The 24,499-nt window shown below is 36.4% G+C and overlaps 1 protein-coding gene across 2 annotated transcripts in view; it reads left to right on the top strand.

Moving 5' to 3' along the window:
- The first annotated feature begins 9,679 nt into the window (after nt 1-9,679).
- LOC138183285 (uncharacterized) overlaps nt 9,680-24,499 on the top strand; it is a 211,712-nt gene continuing 196,892 nt past the window's right edge. For both annotated transcript variants that reach the window (XM_069119981.1, XM_069119980.1), the window contains exon 1: nt 9,680-10,321. In XM_069119981.1, the coding sequence (XP_068976082.1) occupies nt 10,270-10,321 (52 nt within the window). In that variant the 5' untranslated portion in view covers nt 9,680-10,269. The remainder of the gene's footprint in view (nt 10,322-24,499) is intronic.

Genomic DNA, 24,499 nt, shown 5'->3' with positions numbered 1-24,499 from the left:
CACAGTTCGTTCGAGCGAAAGAGGGGGAAGGATGGACGTGGGTACTTGGCCGCCTACAATAGGCGCCTAACAATGAGTTTACCGGCGGCAGCCGAGAGACAATTTCGAGTAAACTTACAGAACGATGGGATTCGTTATCCCAGTTATAAGCTGTGCTGCTGCTGCTGCTGTTGTCTCCGACGCCGTTGCTTCTTCTTACGTTATATAGGGGGCATTGATCTACAGGCCGTAAGAGACGGCAATAGCGTAATGGCTTGATGATTTAAGGACGCAATTAGGCAAAGTGGAGGGTTTCGTGGAAGTTGAACGTGCTCAACCAAGTATCCCTGCGTGTTTTCGCAAAGGCACTAATTATCCTCTCCCGGGCCGGTTTTTCCTTCTACCGGTGCGCGACAACCGGTCGATTTTGTAACGAGCTTTTTCCGCCCGCAGCCTCGCGAAGATGGCAATTGCCAAGTCCCCGGTGAATATGCATATTTTTCTGCCGTACTTTTCTCTTATCCTCGCCTAGCTACCCTGGAGACCGCGTTATCCATTATCATTCGCACGATACAGAAAATTAAAATACATACTCGTGGCTTTTCGCCCGCCGTGAAACCGTTACAGCCAACGTCAGTTAACGGCTGTCACCTTGGGCGAACATTTTTCGTGAAACGACCATCATAGACGTTCTATTTAGCGTAAAACCAATTTCAACCTGTGGTGGTGCTCTCTCGTTGCTCTTGTCTGATAACGAGATCGTGGATGTTCATGCAACTTTGAAGCTTTTGAAGGTATCTGGAGAAATCATAAGTAAACCAATCCGTTGTGAATTTGCTAGAAACAAAATTTGTATGTACGTTCGGAATGTATATATCTCTTCTACACAGTAACAAATATTGAAAGGAAGGAACGAGAGAGTGAGAGTGAAATAATTAGAACTATTTGTGAAACGATTTGCTTAAGGTACGATGTGACAAAGGGGATGCAATTCCGACGAAGAGGAACACTGGAACGCTCTAGCTCCAAGTAAACATTGACTCCTATACCACACAATTCTAAATTGGAACTTGTATATTTGATCACCGCTATTCGTCGTAAGGATTTTCAAAACAATTTCTGAAATTAGAATCTTTTATTATTCCAATTATTTTCTTTCTTCCGTGGAAGAAACATCGTGCGAAGGAGAAAATAAAACGAATACTAGGAAGGAAGCAAAAGTGAACAAACAGAGCCGACGAAAGAATCGACAAGGGAAATAATGAGTGAGACGGAGACAAACAGCAAGTGTAGAAGAGGGGAGAGAGGTTGAAATAAGGTGGAATGAAGGGAGAAGGGGTCGTTTGAAGCGGTTTTTTCCGAGTGTACGTAGGTACAGAGCAACACGTCGCTCGTTGTGTGCTGGGAATACCGACCCTTACACGATTAATCACTGCCATCCACGTAGCCCTGCTCCACGTACGGAAAGAAACGAGAAAAGCTCACGAGAAGAGAGAAAGAGAGGGCGGCAAAGGGAGAAACGGTCGGATTGTATATATTTCGACTCGTATACCACTGACACTTTGGACAGGAGATGCTTTATTGCCAAGCGAGTGCGGTTCAGTCGCATTTTCGTACTGGACTAGCTGGATAAAGCGCGAACGTTTACCGGTCTACCGAAGAAACACGAACTGACGTCGGTGAAAAACGTACGAATGTTGATGGAGGAGAGAATTTTCCGAATATTTTCGGTCTTATCAAACCGTCATATTTTTCCGCTTGAAAAATGATTATCGACCATACGATATTATATTAACTCTAAGGTAGTCGTGGTTGTTCTGTTACATATATGTAAAATCATTTTATAAATATCTTAAGATATTTTATAGATTTTCAAATAAAAGTTAACATTTAGTTACCTATTTATATACCTTTTGTGCAAGAATTTGAGTTGCAGCACAGATTAATAGGAAGAAAAATCTCTAGTTAATCCGAATTTAATTTCGTTGCATATTACTGTGTTTTGCTTCCATCTCTTTCAAGAGTGAATCAAATGTACGTACATACTGAGCAAACTCTTTATTATATATTTTAGTCTTTTGTATTCTTCTTCCCTACGATTCTGTGAGTTTTATTCTATTCTACAAATCTGTATGCAGGTATGTTTTGTATGGAAAGACGTATTAGCTTTTAAAAACTGTGAAACGTTTCATAAGAGAATAATAAAATATGTTTTTAATTAAGAGAAAAAGATAGATTTAAAAAAAATATCTCTAAGGAAGTTTAATTCAGTCTTGTCGCGAATATATCTTTAATATTGTACGAAGTGGATAGATTCACAATATCCTTTCGTTATAATAAATTTAACTTATTGACAATGCTGCTTCTTCATTTAAAAATTACGCAATCACGAATGTAAAACTTGCAAAGACAAATAAACTCCGTGTAAATTAGTTTTAACTTATGTTTCATAAAAATGGAACAATACGTTAAAAAAGTAGGAGTTATCTAATTAAAGAAATCATCATCTCTAAGAAATTGACAATCTCGGCTAACAGGTTAACAAAGTAAAAAATTATTCGTTCTCTTATTTTACCTATTTATACGATATTTCTCCTCCGTGCAAACAAACTTTCTCATCCCTCTCATAATTATCGACTGTCTCTTTAATAATTATCGACTGTCTCTTTAATAATTATTCACACTACGCGAGTGAAATTTCTCCCATATAATTGGAATTCGAATACACAGCCATTGACGATATTTAAACATTTCATGTCATGCTTCCGTTCCAAGTTATAGGAAAGGCATCAGCGGTAGCGCGGCACGCGGAACTCTTGTCATTGAGAAAAGGAAATGAAGTCTCCGCTTTGACGTAGCGTAACGACGAGGAACAAGACAGGCTTTAAAAGCTTGCCGAAACAATTTTCGGGATGAAGCGGATGACGATAAATCGTAAACGCGGTACAGAGGAACACCGTGGAAAGAAAACAGTCTCCCAAGCATTTGTTATTCCAGCATCGTACGCCCGGTATATCTATAAAGCTGCGTACATCGAGGGAGAATGCTACTTTCAAAAGTGTTGTCGCATTTTCCATAGTTCCAACCCTCTTCCTCCGCCCCTTGTTCAACGTTAGAAAGTAATTCGCGTGTGTTGAATGCACGTTCGATACTTTCGTCGTATTTCGCAGCGGCTGTGTGCAATGTCTGAGAATATATTTTCATATTATACACGCGACAATGGCGTAACGACGGCGGAACGACAAAAAAAAAAAAAGAATCACGCGTCGCGACGCATACGTCTTCTTTGCTACTTTTAATTTAAATTGAGTTTGTGCTGGGTTTTCCTCCTTCCTTTCTTCTTTCTTTTTATTTTCCACCCCTTCATGCTGTAATTTAATTGAATGAATTTATTATCGTACACAAAGCTAAGATTATGAAAGCTCAAACATGTATTACGTACATCCTTAGAAATCGTATTTGTTTTTTAAATAATTTCGTTCACATGCTTTTGTTGGTACGCCGTGTATTCTTTATATGGTTACACGTAAATTAATTTTGTTGGTCGGCGAACGTGACACGTATTTTTACGAGATTTTCTGGAATACCCGGTTGAAATGATGACTAGTGCTTATATTTCTTTAATCATGACTTTTATGTGCTGAGACAATTTGAGAAAATAAATTTGTAGGCATTTTAACGTCTATTATTCGTTATACTCTCTGTCTATCTAGCCTTGTTGTTAGTTCACGTATAAGTGCAATATATAACGCCCCGTTTTTCTTTTTTAGGATTCCTTTCCATGGATATAACTCAAAAAAGCTTGGAAGTAGAAGATCGAACGAAATTTTCTTTTAATGATTATTCAGTTTAATACTCATAAATAATTTAATAAAAACTAGTGAAAAATAAGTTTTTATATTTATTAGCAAATTAATATTCTAGGAGCAATGTGTATTAATTTCTTTTTTGAAAATTAGTAACTGCAATACCAATGACATAATGAAAAGTCATTGGTGAAGCTGGAAATAAGTAAAGGATTAAAATTCAAATTGGAATAGCTACTTCACCATTGAATAGAAGCAAAAAAAAAAAACAAAGAATTCGTATATACTGTTGCCGTTCTCTTTGTACATTGACTGATTAAAAGTTTAATTACTTGAGTAACCTTTTGTGCAAGCAGTGAACTTATATTTCTTTAGAGATTTCCTGTAGAAACTAGATTCAAGTAGATTCTTCGTATTCTCTTGAAAAGTAGCTTTTCGATCAGAATATACATATACCTATGTCCTATATGTTCCAAATAGGCTTTGCATAAATTATATTGTAAATGATATCATAACAAAATATAATAACCTGTTTAAATACGATACATTTTATTAGATACTTTACAAATCGCTGAAAATGTTTCCCATTGTGTAGAATAAAAATTTTTATTCTTAGTATTAAATTTTTTTCACTAATATTCATTAGCAAAGTATTGAAAGATAATCTTTTTAAAAAACTTAGAATGGAAATATTTTATCTTATGTTTCTGATTTGTTTTCTTTATTTCGAATCAGTTTCGATATAAAAGTACAAGAACGATAATAAGATTTAAGATACATTATTCTAACAGATTCAAACATAAATAAAAAGATATAAATGAAATATTGTGTAATCTTTCTTAAGTCATCAAAGTTGAAAATTAAAATATCATGAATATATCAAAACAGGAAATAACATATCATTATCATTTGTCTTTTTAAAAATTAAAGTTAACTTTTTTGGTAAGCGTCTTGATGTAAGTTATAGCCTGGCGTTTCTAAAGTGGTACTACATCTTGTTATACATCTTATCTCGACAAACTACAGGCAAAAAACGTCCTCTCTTCGAAGTTTCACGGTTACGTAACAATTGGAGCTTTTTTATTCCCTTCGTTTTAAATATCCGGCTCCCGTTGGTACACTGTGTCAAGCAAGGGAAGCTCCCAGTGTTTATCTTTCTCCTTCTATACAGTCAGCAAAGTGTTAAGAGGAAACATATCCAAGCAGATGTGTGCATGTGATTTCTCTTGAAATGTTTCATTCGTGTTGATGGTTCGAAGGAACGGAAAATATACAAATTGTGCAATAAACTCATGTGAACGCCATAAAAATCGCGCCGTGAATTCCTTATGAAAATATCGAACAAAGAGAGCAGCCATGCAAATTCGGACAGTTAGAATTATATTAAAAACATAACTAGATACCTTTTATACCATTCCATCGATAAAAAGATAAATTTTATCGCGAAACGGTCACGAAATAACCAACGAATACTTGCGTATCGATGTTTTTCATAATATTCGATAAGCAAACCAGATGTACTGTTGTTTATTCTTCGCTACTGTTAGAGTTATAGGTTCAAAATACAATTGAAAAATCTGCTGCGCAACATAATTCTTTTTATCGTAACGTTAGTATTTTGAAATTATACAATATACGAGATAATAGATATAATTATTATATATTTATTAGACATGCTTTGAGTACTAAGACAAAGTCTTAATACGTATACTACACATTATTATCTAAATGTTGTAATAATACAAGTTTATGGTTGTTAGACTTAGTTATTGTAGGGTAGGTGATAACGTGTTTGTTAGTACATACCGCGGTGATATGTTTGTCAACAAAAATTGTAGCTGTTTACAGATGCAAATATTATACGTCTCAGTTAAATTAGCTAGAGCATACTCCAAACGGAATGAAATAAATGACAAGGATGTCAATTTAAAACTATCGTAGTTCATTGTTTCAGTAGAAACATTTTGTTCGTAAATTATATTGAAAAGAAATAAAACATCTTAACGTATGATAGCTTATATATTGCATAAAAAAAGAAAAGGTTGATGTTTAATGGTGATTTAACGGCATGGTGCCATCATCATCTCTGTATAGTACATGTGATAACATCTATATCACTTTGAATATCACTATGAATTTATTATGTTCTACGTCAACCTATTTCATTATTTAATATATTTGAAAGCGTATTTTTATAACAGAAGTAGGAAGTGATGTGCTGTGACAATAACTTGATCCCTTTATATAAAAAATATTAAGTGTACCTATGTATATATATACGCATGTTTTAAAAGCAGAAACAATTTCATTTGAATACAAAATACGTCACGAATACTGTTATTTTTAATAAATATGTCATATCAAAAAACAATTTTGTCTAAATTGTTTAAATATATCTTTTATCTGTACTGTACATACAATGCGTTGATCAAATTCTATAACCGGTATTAATCTTTCTTATAATTTACTTCCTTGAATAAACTAATATTTTGTTTTGTTCCTAATTAATAACGTAATTAAAATTACATTGTGTTAGGAACTTAATTAACTTACTGTTTATCGTTATAATATTTTATAATAATGAAAAAAATAATTCCATATTTCTGACACTAACTTGTTGCATTCGAACATTGTTACGTCGAAAACTTCGATAGATAAACTCTTCTTATACTTACTAAAACTTAAAATTCGCTTCTCTGTTGACATATTTTTACATCCTCGCGAATACGACAGTTTCTTTTCTCTATCCGAACTAAATATTATAATTTCTAACTCCTCGAATACTTTTTTCTTGATTCTCTGTACATTAATCCTGTTTCTTTATTCGCTCTCGTTACATACCACGACAAATTATAATTTCCACTAAAGCATGATGGATATCTAATGAATATATGGATGAATACATAATGGTATACAGTCATGTATCTTAGAGTAGGCTAAAATACGAAGACCAAAAGAAAGAAACACGGTGAAGAGGGATGAAGGGTAGAAAGAGAAAAATTGGACGGTCGCTGAAGTGCGTAACGGTGCGTCGTTCAATGCTTCTGGCGAGACGATCCACTACGGCTTTTTACATATTACCCTCTTTTTGCTCAAGTCCGTTCCCGACTCTCGATACTTCTCGATGGTTCACGCTTGCGCTCGTAGGCGTTCACATAAGTTACACGTTTTTGAGAGTATACATACCGCCGTCGTAGGTATCGTGCATATTTTTCTCCAGGTTGCTAGACGTTCCACGTGGGTGTATGTACAGCCCCATCCATAAGTCTTAGGATACTAAAATACATTCTGTGTATTACATATGGCCATCGCGATTTTACATTCGTACAAGATAACGATCCAACAGTTTGTAAAGACTATCGCAAGAGGAACACGATGAATTTCTTTAACCTCATTCTTTAACCTAAACCGCGTGAAGAATGTTATATAAATTTGATACGAAATTCAGAGAAAGGCATCGAAACTCAGAATTAAAAATTGGGGTAAGAAGAAATATGATGGAAAACTCAATAATACGAGTGTCAGAATTGGTTAAAAGTCTTCAATTTCTATTCATTTTTACGTTCGTTTCAAACTGGATCATAATTCTTAAAGCCTTTAATAATTTCCAAATAATTCCTGAGATTTATCTCCTTTCTTGTAAATATCCTAGTATGTATGAACGAATTCTTAAAGATTTTAATAATCCCATAATCATTTCCGAGATTTATTTGATATTTTGTAAATGCCTAAATACTTACTATCGAGGGTGTACATGTAACCGTGCGCCGCTCTCGTACAAAGGACGACACGTGGAAAGAGGAAATAAGTAACGTGCGATAATTCAGACGTGCTTGCTTCCTGAAACTAATGCCGTGTTCCCGTGTTCTGCGCAAGAAAAGGAATACAGTTTTCGCCCTTTTGGTCCGAGTTGTCCTATTAAAGTGCGATCTTCCGAATACCGTAGCGGTAGCGTAGACAGAGATTCAGACGTGAACCGCTGTGAATGAGGTTGGAAGGTAGTTTTATACGTTCGAGGTGGAACGACGATACGGATAAACGACGCAGCGGTAACGAATGATGTCTTCGTAATATTTCACCGGCGTCTTGCTGCCTTTTGCGCACTTCTCCCCGATCCCCTTTTCGCTTCTAGGCACTTCCGGGGTCAAGATTCACGAGACATGAAAAAGGAAAAGGCGGAGAGCGAAAGAAAGAAAGGCGACAAAGGCTGAGCGAAAGAACGGGTCAGGAAAAGATAAATTGGAATCGCGGATGTGCCCTCGTAAAAGCTGCGCTTTGCTGGCCTTTTTGCGATATTCCTAATGAATGCGTGCGTATTTAAGCGGTAAATTGTTTTCTGAAAATTCGAGCATTTCGAGAACAAGATATGCGCACCTACTTTGTAAGATCGTTTGTTAGATCTTTCGGCGTAATAATTGTGAGAAGTGGGCTATCTTGCTGGTTTAGAAGCTTCTTATCTTCTTGGTTTAGAGAATTTTATAGGTAATATTTATCAAACGTTCTGAAATATAGCTTAGAATAAGTAGCAGAGATATACTGGATGCGAAATACACTAACATTTAGTGCAGATGATTCGTAAAAACAGATATGTTTATTATTACAGAAGTATTATGTTCTTTGTATAATTCAACATATCTGGTTTGTATTTATACGTATATTACACTTATATTACACGTACGTGTCATACCTATCATTTGACGTACCCATCATATGAAAATAGTTTATATACATACGTGCGTATATCAACTTATGCTATTCCAACCTATATGATAATCCAAATTCGATAGCTCGTCTTTATATTACTTTTCAATTAACGATATTTAATAGAATATTTTCTTCACTATGATAATATTCAATAAAATATATGTCCTGCGTTATTTCCATTTTAATACGAACTAATTACAATTTGAACTATGTAATTCAAATATCTTCCTTTGTGATTTCGCAATATAGAATTTACATTACAAAGCGAGTCAGATATGCTTCTAACAATATCCCTGGAAAAATCTGGAATTCTGTCCGGCAGGATTTTCAAGTAGAGTGGCTAGATAGCCACGAAAATCCGGCACGGTTAGTTTATTCGGTCATAAATTTCGCGACACGTAAATCGTGCATAAACGTAATCGCTGAACAGACAGGATACAGGGAGCCGTGAATCCGTTACTCATCGAGCACTTAGATTTCCTAACTGTCGTAGGTCGACGTTCACATCCTCCTCTCGAACTTCCAACGAGACTCCGTGAATTGCGTTGTCGATGTGCCTTCGAGCGAGGGATCAGTATACATATGTTGTTACACAGTTCGACACCCTGGCGCCTGCGGACAGCTCGACCGATGCGAGACGGACAAGAGTGTAATGCGCGTCAGTGGGATATCGTAGCTTGTGGGTAGAGTACGTTTGCGGTTTGCCGGATAGCATTCAACGTCGTCTCGGCCGGCCGTCGACGGAGACGTTACAGGCGCTAGAAAATATAGTATAAGGTCTTGAGTGAGAGCAAGAGGAGGAAGCCGTGGCTCGACAATGGCCCTAATGCGACTGAATGATGATACGTAACAAACCTTATTCAACAAAAAGTTTCGGTCGGCAAATTGAATCCAGAGGGCTTGGATTCTCTTTCTCCCTCTCTGTGTTCGCGTTTTCGTCTCACCCCGAAAGGAGGTGTGGAATAAGATCACGGCGCGACCCGTTGATCGTGTGCGTGCAGAGAGGGCGAGTGGCGATGGTCTTCGTCGAACGAGCACGAGCGAGAAACGACACAGAGCGAAAGAGACGCGCGATCTTTCGGATGGTTCGGGCGAAGCGCAGTGGTGGGGATTGAAGGGCGGTCTGCGCACGCGCGGCTCGCGGCGGAACAGCTTCGCGCGGCGACGCTCAGTCTCGTCTGTCGCAATCCAGTGCAGATATACGTGCAATTACCCTGTCAACAGTGCTTAAAATCTCTTCTGGTGCTCGTGGCGTTGCTCCGCAAACGGTGATCGATAACGTTCGCCGACCGATACGGCATCGATCGTATTTTCTGTTCGCGCGTTACACTGCTGCGAGAAAGGGTTTGGATCTCGCGTGTCGCGGCCACGTGAAGGAAAAATTAAACGTCCCTCCGTCTCGCGGTTCACGGCGATTCGAATCGCCGCTGTCGCCACCGCCGCGATCCTCCGGCAGCGTAGTTTCGCGATCAGTCGGTACCGCACGCTGCGCACGGTGAGTTTGACGTTTCGTTTCGGAGACAACGTGTAGTGACGGGTTTCGTTCGGGCAAAAACGGTGGCGTTCACCGCCCACTTTGTGTACCATGACTATCTCATGAGATCACTATAAATCAATTGTCAGTTTATAACGTACATTGATGCGTTGCCAAAGATTCTCCACACTTTCCATGCTTTCGTAATCAACGTAACGGAAACATAAATACGCGAGTGGTGTGCTAGTGTGAACAAAAAGACCAGTGATCGAGACAAAAAAAAGAAAGGTTATCCGCGGATTCGAGATGACTCGCCACCTGTGGCTAAAAGCAGTACTCGCTTTCTTCGTGATATCAGGTAAGCTGTCGCGAGTCGCCATCGCGTTTCATTCGTATTTGGATAAATATACGGAAGTAGAAAATACATATGTGAAACACGATGCGTGTTTGAGTGTGTGTTGGCGCGTGGGACGCGAGTAATCGCGTCTAATGTGACAAAATGACAAGGATCATCGGCTCTCTCCCTCTCGTGCCGGATGAAACATTGTCGTGTGACACGGTGCCGTTACTTTTTTTCTTAGCACGTTGTCCGGCATCTCGCCAACGCGAATCAGGGGGCGTCGTCGTTTCTTCCGTACCCTTGGTCAGCTGGTGGTTCCAAAAAAAGGAACGTAACTGAGCAAAGCGAGAGAATAAAATGGCGGGGAAAATATGTCTTACGACCACTGTTGACACTATTTTGTTTGTGCTGTCGCGGGAATCCTTTTTTCATCGTTACGCCGGAAGCGCGAGGCGAGGAGACAAAAGGAAATACGCTGAGCTCGCGAAGCTCCGTTAAGCAAAGAAATATTTTTTGCTTCTGAAACCAAGTGTGCAAAGGAGTTACAAGGAACAATGTTGAAAGGAGCGTGGCTTTGTACCTTTTCGTTATTGTCCCAGCTGATTCACTGAAATTGTTCTCCAAGGGAGAACGCGTGGATCTTGTGCTTTCTATCGTCAAGATATAGGTATCGAGGTGAAATTGCGAAGGAGATGTACGTTCATTTGCATCGAAGGACAAAGAGCGTCGAAGAACCCTCTAGTGGCCTTTCTCCCGTGCGAATCGTACGAAGAAGAGGCTGGAAGAGATACCAAGTCACATTGGTCCACGAACTTTGTTGCGGTAATACGCTGGTATAGTCTACCGCGTTCGCAATTATTCTTCGTTTTTTTATTTCAGACGGTATTCCATTCGACATACGTACTGTATATATACATATGTGAACTACGATTATATCCGTAACGTGAAATTGTTCGATGATTTCGTACGAATAGCCTGCAACGACCGAGTAATGATTTCGAAATTGGCAAAGGAAATTCCGGTGCTCCATACAATCAGAGTTCTTTGGAAATGCAAATCGATTTCATTTCTCTTTGGAACGATTTCTACGCGTAGCGGTGCTCTTTGTCGTGGCTCGATATCTCGGTGCACTGGCCTCTATCTTCCTCTCTCCTTTGCTCATTCTGTCCCGAAAGCGAAATATCCTATCTAATAGACAAACCTTAACGAGTCTCTTTGTAATTAAGAAACTATTGCGTCGGCATTTATCGAGTTTTCTCTATCGACGTACGACGAATGATCCCTAGGAGCCGTGCGCTCATTTGGGGTGTTGGCTCGTTTGCCTTTGGGCGGAAATTCAAATCGCAGAGAAGAAGGTTATCCCTTAGTGTGGCAATTCCCTTTTCACCGTGTTTCTCGATCCCTAGCTTGATTACACTCACGAAACTTCGTTGTCGTCATCGTCGTTGTGTAAACTCATTTGATTCCGGGGCCTTGCTTTTTCGACAATTTGCAACGGTTGCAGTCGTCTCCTTCTGGAAGCCTCGCTCGTCCCATCGCTGTTAAACGAGCTAAAGCTACCTTTTCACGGTACGGATACTCGAGACTAGGAGAATCCACGTTCAGCCTTGTACATTGTTAAGACCGGATACTTGACTAAGCTGAACCAAGAGAGAAAGAGAGAGAGAGAGAATCACTTTTGACTGCCTTGGTCGAGTGTAATCTCTGTGGTTGACTTGTGCACGGAGCGAAAGCAACGATTTACGACACATTAACGGGCCACGGCTGTACCTCTCTCGCGGAAACTTTACAGAGTGACTTAACTGAAGCGGGCAACTCTCTTTACTGCCGACGCTGCTTGAAACTCCTCGACGCGCGTATTAGCCAAGCGAACCCGCTATCAGTTTCAGTAATAATCGAGGACTGCCTTACAGATCTTGAGAAAATGACACGAGTTAATCCACGAGTACGAGAAACGTCAAAGTGGTCGCCGGAAAATTTACTGGTGTGATAAATGAGTTTGGTCTAGCGATCGCAAGTAAAAGTGTATACTCGATTGTATTCTCTGGCAACTTGCTTCACAGCTGATGGCTGTAAGAGCGAAATCGATGTCGGAATTACATAGTGATGACACGAGGCTGTTATAATTAGCTACTTATAATTACTACAATTAGCTTTCTTATATAATTGTTTACCGATAGATAATATTAATGAATTGGCAAACGACAGGTCGTAGATTATAAATTTCTATTATACAAACAGTCTTCGTAATGTTTATGTAGGATGGGATAATCAGCTGACTTTGTATTTGTAAAACTTCTAAAATTTTCTTATCGAATGTTACTTTATTATCCATTTTATTATTATCACGTAAGGGGATCTATTAATACTGATACCTAGGTACAGTTCTGTGAATTGTAAAATTTCATTCATTATATTAACTCATCTTTGAAATGAAGAATTATTAATTCTTCGATCAGGGGTGGTAATTTTATTATTTTATCAAAGAGTCATTATGATCCCTGAATTAATTCACATGAAAGAGTGGCTGAAAATAAAAAGTAATATCTTCTTATTGGAAATTTCGTCTCCAATTAAATCGACATTAACAATTCATGGAATATCGTATCTATTCATCGTATTATACGATGAAAGACAAATAATAAAAGAAACGTTTGCCACTGGATATTTGTGATCTATGTCAAATTAATTGAAATTATCTTTCCTGATTTTTGACGTAATCGTATTCTACGTATTATGTCTGTATATAGGTTATGCTCAGTAAATTTGCAACATCGACCGAAAACGAGAAAATATTATTCTACATTTTCTATTCATTGTTTCATATACAATTACAGTTAAAGAATTAAAATACAGTTCGTTCCATTGCTATACTAATGAATTTCTATCATTGGTAACGTGTAATATTGTACAATTGATTGAAGAAGTTTCATCATTTCTAGCATCAAACATTGTCATTTTTACCAAACTGGACACGTTAACGTTATTGTTACGATATCGTTTATCTTTAATTACAAACAGCTGGATTTTAATTGGAGGTAACCATGTCTTTGTAAATTACGCTGCCTGTTCACGTCACGTTGCATATTCTCATTTGACGAGCTTTGTTTGAATGCCAGCTGGTGCAAAAACTGTATACATAATTTCTTTGATGTTTATAATTTATTCATCGCTGTCATTCTGTTTTTGTTGCTAAGCGAATTTCTGAAGATCGTTAGCTGTTCCTGTATGAGTGTACTTTTGTCATTAACGTACCGTCAATTACATTTGATTGTTCTTTGCACGATGCCGCGTCGAAGAAAGGAGTTTTAGCTTGAATTAATGTAAATGACGTCGAATAATAGCCAGGCTTTTTTCACTCTCACGGATAAAGCTACATAAAGGAGCAATAAGTCCACGTTCTCCGTGTCATTAACAATCCATTCGTTTTTCCAGTTACAAACTTTTAAAATGCTATTAATATTTTTTAAACTCCGCTTTACGTTTCCACGAATAAGAATAAGGTTACACACATAAAGAATCGGCTGCGTTTGTTGGAAACCTTCGAGAATTGCTTCGTGCCGTAGAAATCGGAAACACTTTGCTATACTGCTGTATAGTTAAGAATATCGAATACGTTTCTCCTATATAAAACACCAACAGCGACACGTATAACGTACAAATTATTCTGTTAATCGATTCTTCATTGGTTCAAGTTCGATGAAACTCGAGGTCGATAATTGATTCGTTCATTCGACATGTTTGAATGAAACATTTTCGCGCCATGCATAGGATATATCGTTGGAGATGCAGCAAAGGACGCGCTGTATATGATTGATCATAAAATATATCAGGCATATGACATTGCATAGTATAGATTATACGGTATCCAACATCTTTAAATTCAATCTTGAACTTTGCGTGGAACAGTCAAATTTGTTTTATATTATGAGACACAATTAGTCTTTAACAGTATGACGTAAGAATGAGAAGATATCATGTGTCTTGTTAGGAGTCAGACTGGTTAATTTACTATTTGTTAATTTTTAAATTTCATTACATAGGTGTGTACCTATTTTTGAGGAAACGTTCTTGAATGCTCGTGAATTCGAATTTTTTGTTTTCGTCAGAGTAGCAAGAGCGATTAAGTGGTTCCAAAGATCACGGTGTATCATGTACTGTCAATCTTTGATCGTAATAGTACAAGTTATCTCGTTAAAGCGGGAGAATATTCTCCAATAACTAGAAAACTCCTCTTTGAAACTCTGTTCAGAGTCAAGGGTTGGCTTCCGTTGAAGATTAAGGGCAAGCTTTTTATAAGGGTAAACGTTCGCTCGGAGCAGCGACCAAACGAGTTGAAACGAATGCCTCTCTTCGTATGTATGAGCATCCGAAAGGATGGAGGATCACGGGAGGACGAAGAAAGCGAAGGTAGAGAAAGAGTTGAAAGAGAAGCTGGCAAAGATAGAGAGGAGAGGTTAGGCCAGTGTCTTTCGAGTAGACGGCGTGACTGTCGACCAGAACCCCGGGGGGCTGTAATTTCATCTCGCATTAGCTAGGGAAAGTCCCCGCGGGATACGCTGAATGCATCTTACGGTTCGCGGACTTCTTCGGGGCAAAGAAAGAGGAAAAAACAGCCGTGCCTTGAATGAACCTGCCAGCTTTCTTGAATTTCCATTGCGGCGCAACTGCGCGTCACCACGGCCTGCATAGCGACCACGGCAAAGACCACGATATCGCGAGAAATTCTATCGTGCGTAGTTACATTCACCCTTCACCCACTCTATCTTCGCCTTGTTCTTTTGTCTAAAACGTAAACGAAGATCACAGAAGGGAAATATCGCAGCTTGGATACAAAAGTGATGAAACTTGAAAAATTGTATAATTATTCTTTTATTTTGTTACAAGAAAATTTTTTAAGATCCATTAATGTTATCACTATGCTAATAAGAAGAACGCCCTACTTTATAATTAAATAGAAGAATTTTTATGTGACATAATTAAAAGTGGAAATGAAGAAGTTGTAAATTACTCTTTAATATATGAATATTATGATGAGCAATATTCTTAAAATTTTTAATTCGATGAAAGAAAACACACGTTTAACTGCAGAACGAAATAAAAAGACAATTTTGTTAACATGACATTGATCTGACATCGTACTGAATTTTAAAACTGTTTTCTTACGGAGAATATGAAATTACCCTATTCTTTACCTGTAGGCTTCACATGTGTAAGGTATGCAATGTACTATAATAATCTTTGGATATATTGTATAAGGATCTATAGGAGTGGGAATAGCCGCGTAACGATGAGAAAGCGAGGGTGGGAAACAGAAACCTAATCGAAAGTTAGTGGCAGGAGAATGACTTCGATCCGTCGAATCTTTACTGGATGAGACATTTAGGGCACGATCGAATCTTTATACCAGTGTAAGGTGATTCAGGATGGTTGGCGAAGCAATTAGATGGGCGAGGTATTCTTGCTGTGAATTACGACGTTCTATTAAGAACGTACTCGCTACTTCCGAACGTAATTGTTTGGTTAACGCAGAAGCAAATGGGAAGTTTTCTGAAAGGAAAATTGTGTTATAAATCGGCGACATTTGGCGTTGTTTCTTTTCGTTCTATTAAATGGAGTTAAGCATAATTATCTTTCGTATCTTATTTTTATGGGTATATATAGAGATATAGGGATATAGAAATACAAAGTTTTGAGTAATTAACTTAATGTACACTTGAACACGTTAAATATTATTAAACGTATAAACATATTTTGTGGTTGTGATGAAATCTTTATATGGAAATAAAAAATTTATTAATTAGATGTATATTTTTTGTATAATATAGCACTTCACTTAATAAAGAATAAAGCAACGTAGATTTTGCTGCTTCAGATACGTTTGTATGTACCTACAGCAAATTATAGGAAGGTTAATTGAAATTAAATTTTTACGATAAAAATACCTGTAGATACGTATTATGAACAATTTTAACGCAAATTATAGGAAGGTTAATTGAAATTAAATTTTTACGATAAAAATACCTGTAGATACGTATTATGAACAATATTAACGCAAACTGGTAAAAAACTATAATTTTCTAATGAATCGACCGTTTCAGTTGTCCGTATAAACAGTACAAAATAACTTCCTCGAATTTAATAGAAAACGTTGTCTTTAAATATCATATAAATTTTCTGTAATTTAATCGACATTTATTTCGATTTTTTCTTTTTATGAATCAATTTCCCTGTATTAAGTACTATATATAATCCCAGCAGTTCTATCAAACTATAATAATAATAATTGATTGTTCTATCAAATATTTGTATGTTTTATTAAAAGTATGTTTAGTATTTATATAAATGTACGTTGATGTGTATACGTTTGGAATGTTTTATTTTAAGAATACTCTTTACAGTGAATGAGCAACTGTATACGTAATTACAAGTTTCGTTTATTGCAAGTTTCAATATTTTCATTTTACGTTGCCGTTTGTATTGATTGCAAAATGTTTGTGAGTAGAGAAATGTTTATTCAACGTGATATGATAAATGTGTACTTGTATCTACATATATCCTTTGTAGCCTTAAATGTGTTACATGAAATCGAATTTTATTTTGTGTCCTTAAAATTTCTTTATTAGTTGAATTAATTGGAAACGAGAATAATCGAAATTTTGTAGCATTTCACAGCCTCGTACAAATTTCATTTATTTTTGTATATAATAAAGAAATTGCATATGAAGGGTTAAAAAGAAATTGTATGTAGCAAAAAGCTAACAATTTACGAATAATCATTTTTTACGAAATTAAAGATAAACGTTATAACATCACTTTTTATAAAGACTTTGTATAATATACATTTACGATACAAAATAATCACTAGGCTGCGGATATTTATGTAATTTTATATTTTCTGTATATAACCAAAGAGATGGAATTGTAGAGATTTTTTTCGCTCACTCGAAATATAACGAATTGTTTACTTTAGATATTTTAGACATTTCTGTATATCTAAATTTCCCATGAATCCATAAAAAATCCTGTTATTCGCGCTGTGTTACGTTAAAATTATACCGACAAGGAATAAAAAAGGCTGGTAAATTTAAATTTATATCTGCAGAGTGAGCAGCACGATGTCCGAAATAAATCTTTCAATATCGTTCGGCACACAGCATCGTCGAACATAACCTCGTTCGATAAATACACCAGCACACGTAGATGCAAATAAACTGACTTTGCCGCTATCATTTAACACAGTTGTCAAAATTACACGTTGACATCCATGAAAGGATTTATCGCAAAATAATATGCGTAACTGTGTCGCTTTTGATCTACGCTTTTAGAATCCGCGTGCTAGAGGTATTTAGCGGGGTTTCCACGGATGTTTCAAATGAAAACGCACGTGCGAACACGCGGCGGAATGCTAGCAAGTGGATACGAGAGGGCCGTAAAGAGAAGACTCGGAAAACGAAGTAAAGGGGAGATTGCCGCGTAATTTTAGAAACGTCCGTGAACGTAAAAAGACGGTGCGCCGTACATCGAGAGTGAAGATGGTTTAATAATATACACGAATGTCCAACTGGCGCGAATGCGATAATAAACGATTTGACGTGTATGAGCGTGCACGCTGATACGACACGACATTCCTAGCCAACAGTGAGAGATTATTATCATTAGAATCTCGAACAGGAAATCGCATCGAGGGCTTTGTATGGGATCGTCTATGATCACCCTTTCTTCTGATCCTTCATTCGGAAAGTGCGTCGTGTCATTGAGATAGATAGTCGGTGTTTCCTTTTGGATGGAAATAGAAATGATAATTGAAGGTCTCGTAACAAAGACGACCGGGACAGTAAACGAATATTTTAGCATCTTTAATTTCAGCTCCTTATAAATTTTCGATTTTGTTAAACAAAATGTTCGTTATATTATATAAATGTAAGTGTATTTGTAACTATATCGGAGAAGAACTATATCTAATTAATTCATCAATTGTCGATGCTCAATTGGTATTGGTGGTAATGATTTTTATAGAACCAGTTACTTTTCATTTGACAATAAGTTATGTTTATAACATCGATTCGATGTTGTGAATTGAGTTGCATTATTCTCTACAAGATAAACAAATTTTAGATTTAAAGGTATTGGTCGTTTTTGTCACGTAGTACTCGATTGATTTCAAATGATTTCTGTATTTAGCTTCTCACGTGTGTTGTGTTTCTAAATATACTCGTGGTAGAAATAGGAAACATTAAAAAATTAATATTCGCATTTATTTGGATGGACTAGGTAAGCAAGAAAGTTTTCTCGTTTCTTTTATGGCGGGAAATGTTGAAGACCAGGCTGAGTCTCGTCAGAAGTCAAAATCACGAAATGCATTTGCGGTTCACTGCTTTCTTCAAAACCTTTTACCAACGCACTGTAATTGGGCATAGACATTCGAAGAGATGAACAATTTTATCTGGAACCCACCATACATCTAATCTTTTCAAATTTAACAACCGTTTGGAGCATCAGTAGTTTAAAAATAATGAGTTTAGAACAGAAATGTTATTAAAGACTTTCTTCACTTCCTAACATTGTAATGATTTAATAAAAACTTACCGAACTCATGCCCTTTCATTAAAAAATTAGTAGAAGCTTGTTTCCTACTTTGTGGAATGACAAAATTTTTGGTTACGTAACTTTGATTCCTAATTTATGGAAGAAATGATGATTATGTGACAGGAATTTGAAAACTAACACAAATGAAAAGTATTAAAATAATTGACAAACACATCTTGTATTTCACAAGTACATCCAGACGATTATATAATATACATATATTCGTATAAAGAATAATAATTTGCGTTCCATAATTTTGATACAATTAAATTCTAAATGGCTTCATTAACTATATAATCGGATCTTTGTTTTATCCGTGGAATATTCTATTTGCTTTAAAGCATTGCGTTCCACTATTATAATATTTCGAAATTATTAGCTGTTTTTGGTTGCATTTAGTGTAGTGTGCTCTCTATTCTATTAACATTTATTATGAGAAACAATATGTTTTCGTACAATGTCCATCACGCCATAATTACATTTGAAACGTGTTTATATAGCTTATTATATCATATGTTATTCATAATTATTGTATAATCCATTTGTCATTTAACTACTGTATAGCTTGATATTCATTCAGATCAAATAATGTAGTATATTGTTATCAAGTATCTCATTCGGTGGTTTTAAGATCATTCAAGATATTGTCCGATTGATAATTGTTAAAAGTCGTACAAGAGTATACAGTATAATGAATCTTTTACATTCACCGCGCGTCATCTCCTATTCATTTTTACTTTCACAACATATATAACATTTTACTAGTTTCACAATCTTCAACAACTATTTATACTAAAACCAACTTTCCCGAACACTTTTCAGTTTAGTACTAATTAAAAACTTTCTCTCGTAACGTTCTTATATTTCTTCCATAAGGATTTCAAACGTGCACCTAAAAAGATAATTTTCCTGGAAATTTAAAAACTTCAAATACATACATACTTCAGAAAATATTCTCCGCTGTATTTTCTGCCATCAAAAAACACTACTTATAACGAAATAGTCTTTCCATGCATGTATAAGAAATTTTTATCGTTTCAGAGAGTATTCCCTCTTTCACGTTCCCTTTATCGGAAGACAGCACCTACAACAAGATAATCTTTGTAGAGAAACTTAAGAAATTGTAGATATTTCAAAAAATATCGCCACTCTTCTTTGTTAGAAAAACTCTAGCTATGTCGAAATAGTTTTTATTGTACCGTTTGTGTCTCTACATCAGTGTTCCCTATCTCGTTTAAAACACGAGGGGCGCAAACCTCACTCGTTTAGTATATTCATCAGACAGTGGTGTTTACTCTTTTTATCGATGTCCATTCGCTAGTTTCCTGTATAGCGAACAGTTTTTGGAACCGCGAAAGAGAATATATTTTAGCCGTGTCAGGAGCAACCGTCCAGGTTCGACCGTGGTTGGATATTACCTCACTTTCCGCATACTCGTAGCATTTCGCCGCATTATGAGTCCGCCTACATGCGTAATGATTGTCTCGCTTGTAAAAATGCTCCCGTAAACGAAAACTTGGAGTCTGCGGTTTATTGGCCAGGCTTGTGACCCGTTCTAGCAAACGCGACTACCGTCAGACCATCCGAATGTCAGGATAGTTCAGAAACTACGGGTCGCAGTTGCGGCAAAAGTATGACGTGATATTTTCGCGATATAACCTGCCACGCGGTTCACAGTACTTTTTATTGGGATACTTTAGCGAATTTCGGACGAAACACGTATCGCGTGAACTCTACTGGTGCACACGCGTTTCGTCGTTAGAAACAACCGTGCACGTCGACATTTGAGTTGTTCTGAAACTAGACAGTTTGGTCAACTCCATAAATTGAAACGTGGAAAAAAATGATAATTACTTGCGGAAAGTTTATTGGTAAAATAAGCCCGTAAAATTTGACTTGTAAGTCAAACGTATAAATACATTCTCACGATCTGAAAAATATAGTGAATTTTTTATAACCATAAACGTAGAACATTATTTTTTGAAGAATAGCGGCGAATTGACTTGCATCACTATGATTCTTAGCCATTTGAGCCGCTGAATTTCGGCAAGAGAAATGATCCGCTCCAGATCTCTGACAGAGGAAATTCTAAGCTGAGAACTTCTCGACGCGCACGCTTCGTGTGTTTCAACATTTTCTGTTTGAATTCACAATGTTGTGCAAGGGTTTACAGCGAAGAGATAACGAACACATTATATCAATGGTATATAGCGCACCCGTGCTATTAATTTTCAGCGTTTTGGCCATGAATAGATGATTTGCGTGAAAAATAGAGGAGAACAATGTCTTTGTATTTTCTGATGATTAATACGTTGATCTGAATAGGTTTTGAAAATTTTTTACATTTTCGCGCAATGACGGGATCATTTTTGAATCGATAACTGTAATATGAAAGCTATGAATAACTATGATATCATCGAAGTAGTAATTGCTAATACTATGTTATTCAATGCCGCTGAAATGTAAAAATAAAGAGATATTTTGTAACTTTTAATAGTTTTTAATTTAGTACAATTTTCTAGCCATTTCCGATGAATGTATTGTTATACGATTTCGAAAATATTTATTTCATTTTTGTATTTTTGTGATATTGGATACTATCGTGCTGCACGTCGTAAAACAAGCAACATTACACACATATTGATTTACAGAAAAATTTTAAATATGCTAGTGGAAGTGTAATTACATTAGTAACGTTCTGCACACATGTCAGTAGTATGTTAGGGAATTAATTATCTTTTGTGTTAGCCATTACTACGTGTAATCAAGTTGAAATGCAACCGCTGATTTAATCGTACTCTTTGTGCTTCTGGTAGAAAATTAATTGTGAATACAGTTTTTATCTTCATTAACTCATTCTTCTATAATGAAAATCACATTTCTTTACTTCTCTTCTACATTTCTTTTCTTTATTGTTTAAATTAAATCCTTTCTTGTATATTCCAGTGAATTAAATCTTTATTTTTACTCTATCTATGGAAAATTGTCAGAAATATCTGTTCCTTAACGTAATAATATAAGATTCTAAATTAACCTTAAAATGCAAAAAGGGGAAGAAATTTCAAAACTTTTCCAATATACTTGACAATATAATAATGATTTTATCTCATACATAGAATTTCATACGTGTACTCTTAAAACCACATGCCCTTTAAAAAAAGCCCTCCTCCTCCGCGCTCCCAAAAAATCAATTTCCTTAAAGGTTCACGGTAGAATACCTCTTTAAATCGTTCTGAGGCAATGTGCTAGCCTAAGAGTAGCATGGTCGATTCTTTCTCTTGGCTAGGTGTAACTGCGAGAGGAAATATCGCGGTTGTTGCGGTAAAACATGTTCTCTTCTGACGTTATCAAAATTCCATCCATCTCCTATTTTTCCATGCAACCGGTTCGCCTCTCTCTTTCTCTCGTTCACCTTCACTGGCACAACGGTAGCTGTGTTCCCACGCGTTTTTCAAGGAAATACGAGCTCAGGATGAGAAACCCCGTGTGCATAATTCGAGAGAAAATCCCGCGGGGCGGAGGGAAGCATTCGTGACTTTCGAACAACGAGAGGTTTTCTTGCCGTCTACGCGCGTTAATTAATCCCCTTTCAATTAGGAGCCACGCCCTTCTTGCTCCGACAAAATCCCGAAGCGCGAAAGCTAATGTCTACAAGGCCACTTACCAATGTGGAAGCGAGTGTGAATTCGAAACGGGATCGTCTTGCACGGGCGGCACCGTTTACTTAGTCTCCTCTATGATCGTAATAATCGGGGTTAGGAGATTTGATAGCGTTCCTACTGCGATGAGAAGTTTTAGACGGTGTGCTGGTTAAGAAGTTGGGCTAAAGATAGGCCGTGTTCTATTGAGACGAGATACCGTGATATAAGATACGATTAGCAGTAGCTGTTTTTCTTCTTTCCTGCATGTAGAATAGTTGTTCGTATTGAAGGTACGATATAAATCTCTTGAATTTAATTGAAATGGAAAAATCATGGATTTCATAATTTCATCAATATTTGTTTGGCTTTTGGTAGACGAACCAGATTTCAGAATACATATTACTATACGATTACGGCTGTTTCGTCAAACTACAATAATAATAATTCATTCTTATATTAAGTATTTTTGTATTTCATTAAGGATGTGTTTTTATGCGAGTGTTCGTAATATAATGCGAGGTGTGACGGTGTATTCGCTAAGAAATTGCTGGAGATGGAGTATGTCCTATTAAGAGTATCGAGACAAGATACCATGGTGTAAGATATGATACGATTAGTAGAAACTATTTATTTTCTTTCCTCGATGTAGGCAGCACTTTATTTTACCATATTTCCGTGCATAACCTTTTAAAGTTATTTTATAGAAAAAGTGGGTTAGTATACAGGGTGGTTGGTAACTGGTGGTACAAGCGGAAAGGGGGTGATTCTACGCGAAAAAAGAAGTCGAAAATATAGAATACAAATTTTTTTTTAATTTTCTTTTTTTTTCAAATTTTTCCATCGAGACAACGATCTACAGTGAGATCCGTTATAACGTACCGCACGCGTACCGAGCGAAAATTCAAAGTCGATTTTCTCGAAAACAAAGCCTCAAACGAAAAATTTTTATTCTATATTTTCGATTTCTTTTTTCGCGTAGAATCACCCCCTTTCCGCTTGTACCACCAGTTACCAACCACCCTATATATGCAAGAGAAAATTCTATTTCCGACGTAGCTTTTTGTTTCGAAGTGTATAGAATTAAATTAGTCTTTACTTGGTTACGAATATTTATCTTTATTAACGAGAAACTTTTGACAGATCCTTTTGAAATATTTAAACGTCATAACAGAGAATTTCGTTAACCATGCACTGGTTATTTTGGAAATAAATAAGAATTTTATTACAGTATTATTCGTGTACATTTTTTTAAACAGCGTGAATAATTTTCATTCAAAATATCTACTCGAACAGAAAGTTATCGAGGAATATAATTTCAGTAATCGTTTCCATGCATTTTTTTGCCATACCCTGTTGAACCTCTGGGTAGTTTAAAGCTTCAAAGGATCTCATTTCTGAAATTCCAATATACCACTATGTATTTACTCCGTCATAAGAGATTTGAAATATTTTCGTTTCGTAGAAGATGAAAGAAAGCTTTTCATGATAGATCATGCAGAAGAATAACTATTTTCAATCTGGAATATTTAACCAGCGTCAAGTTAGTAGAAAATATATTTCAGAAATATCAGATATTTCTGTAATTTAGTTGAAATTTGAGATTTCTCGGTATCCGGACATCTCAAGGGTGTGATCAATTTTACCACAAAATAGATCAATAATCCTGCAACCTTGTAGTAGACAATCCACTTGTCAAGAACGTTGACAATTTCAACGTTAATTGAGAGTTGTCGTCGCCAAGCATATCACGACTGACCTACTGGGATTTCATTTGACAATCATCGAGCATATTGATATTATAGCCCTAATTCGACACCGTCAAAGCGACTTGCTCACAAGATTAATGCGCCCATTCAAGAGATTCACGTACTTACACTTACAAAAGATTTTACTAGAAATTCAATACATGAATCAATTCTATTACATTCTTCAAATAAATACAGAACCAAAAACATAATGATCCTAG

This window comes from Bombus flavifrons, chromosome 9, assembly GCF_040668555.2.
Source record: "Bombus flavifrons isolate JBK064 chromosome 9, iyBomFlav1_principal, whole genome shotgun sequence".
Taxonomy (NCBI): Eukaryota; Metazoa; Arthropoda; class Insecta; order Hymenoptera; family Apidae; genus Bombus; species Bombus flavifrons.
The sequence above is the reverse complement of the archived record's forward strand: the minus strand, read 5'-3'. Positions and strand labels throughout refer to the sequence as shown.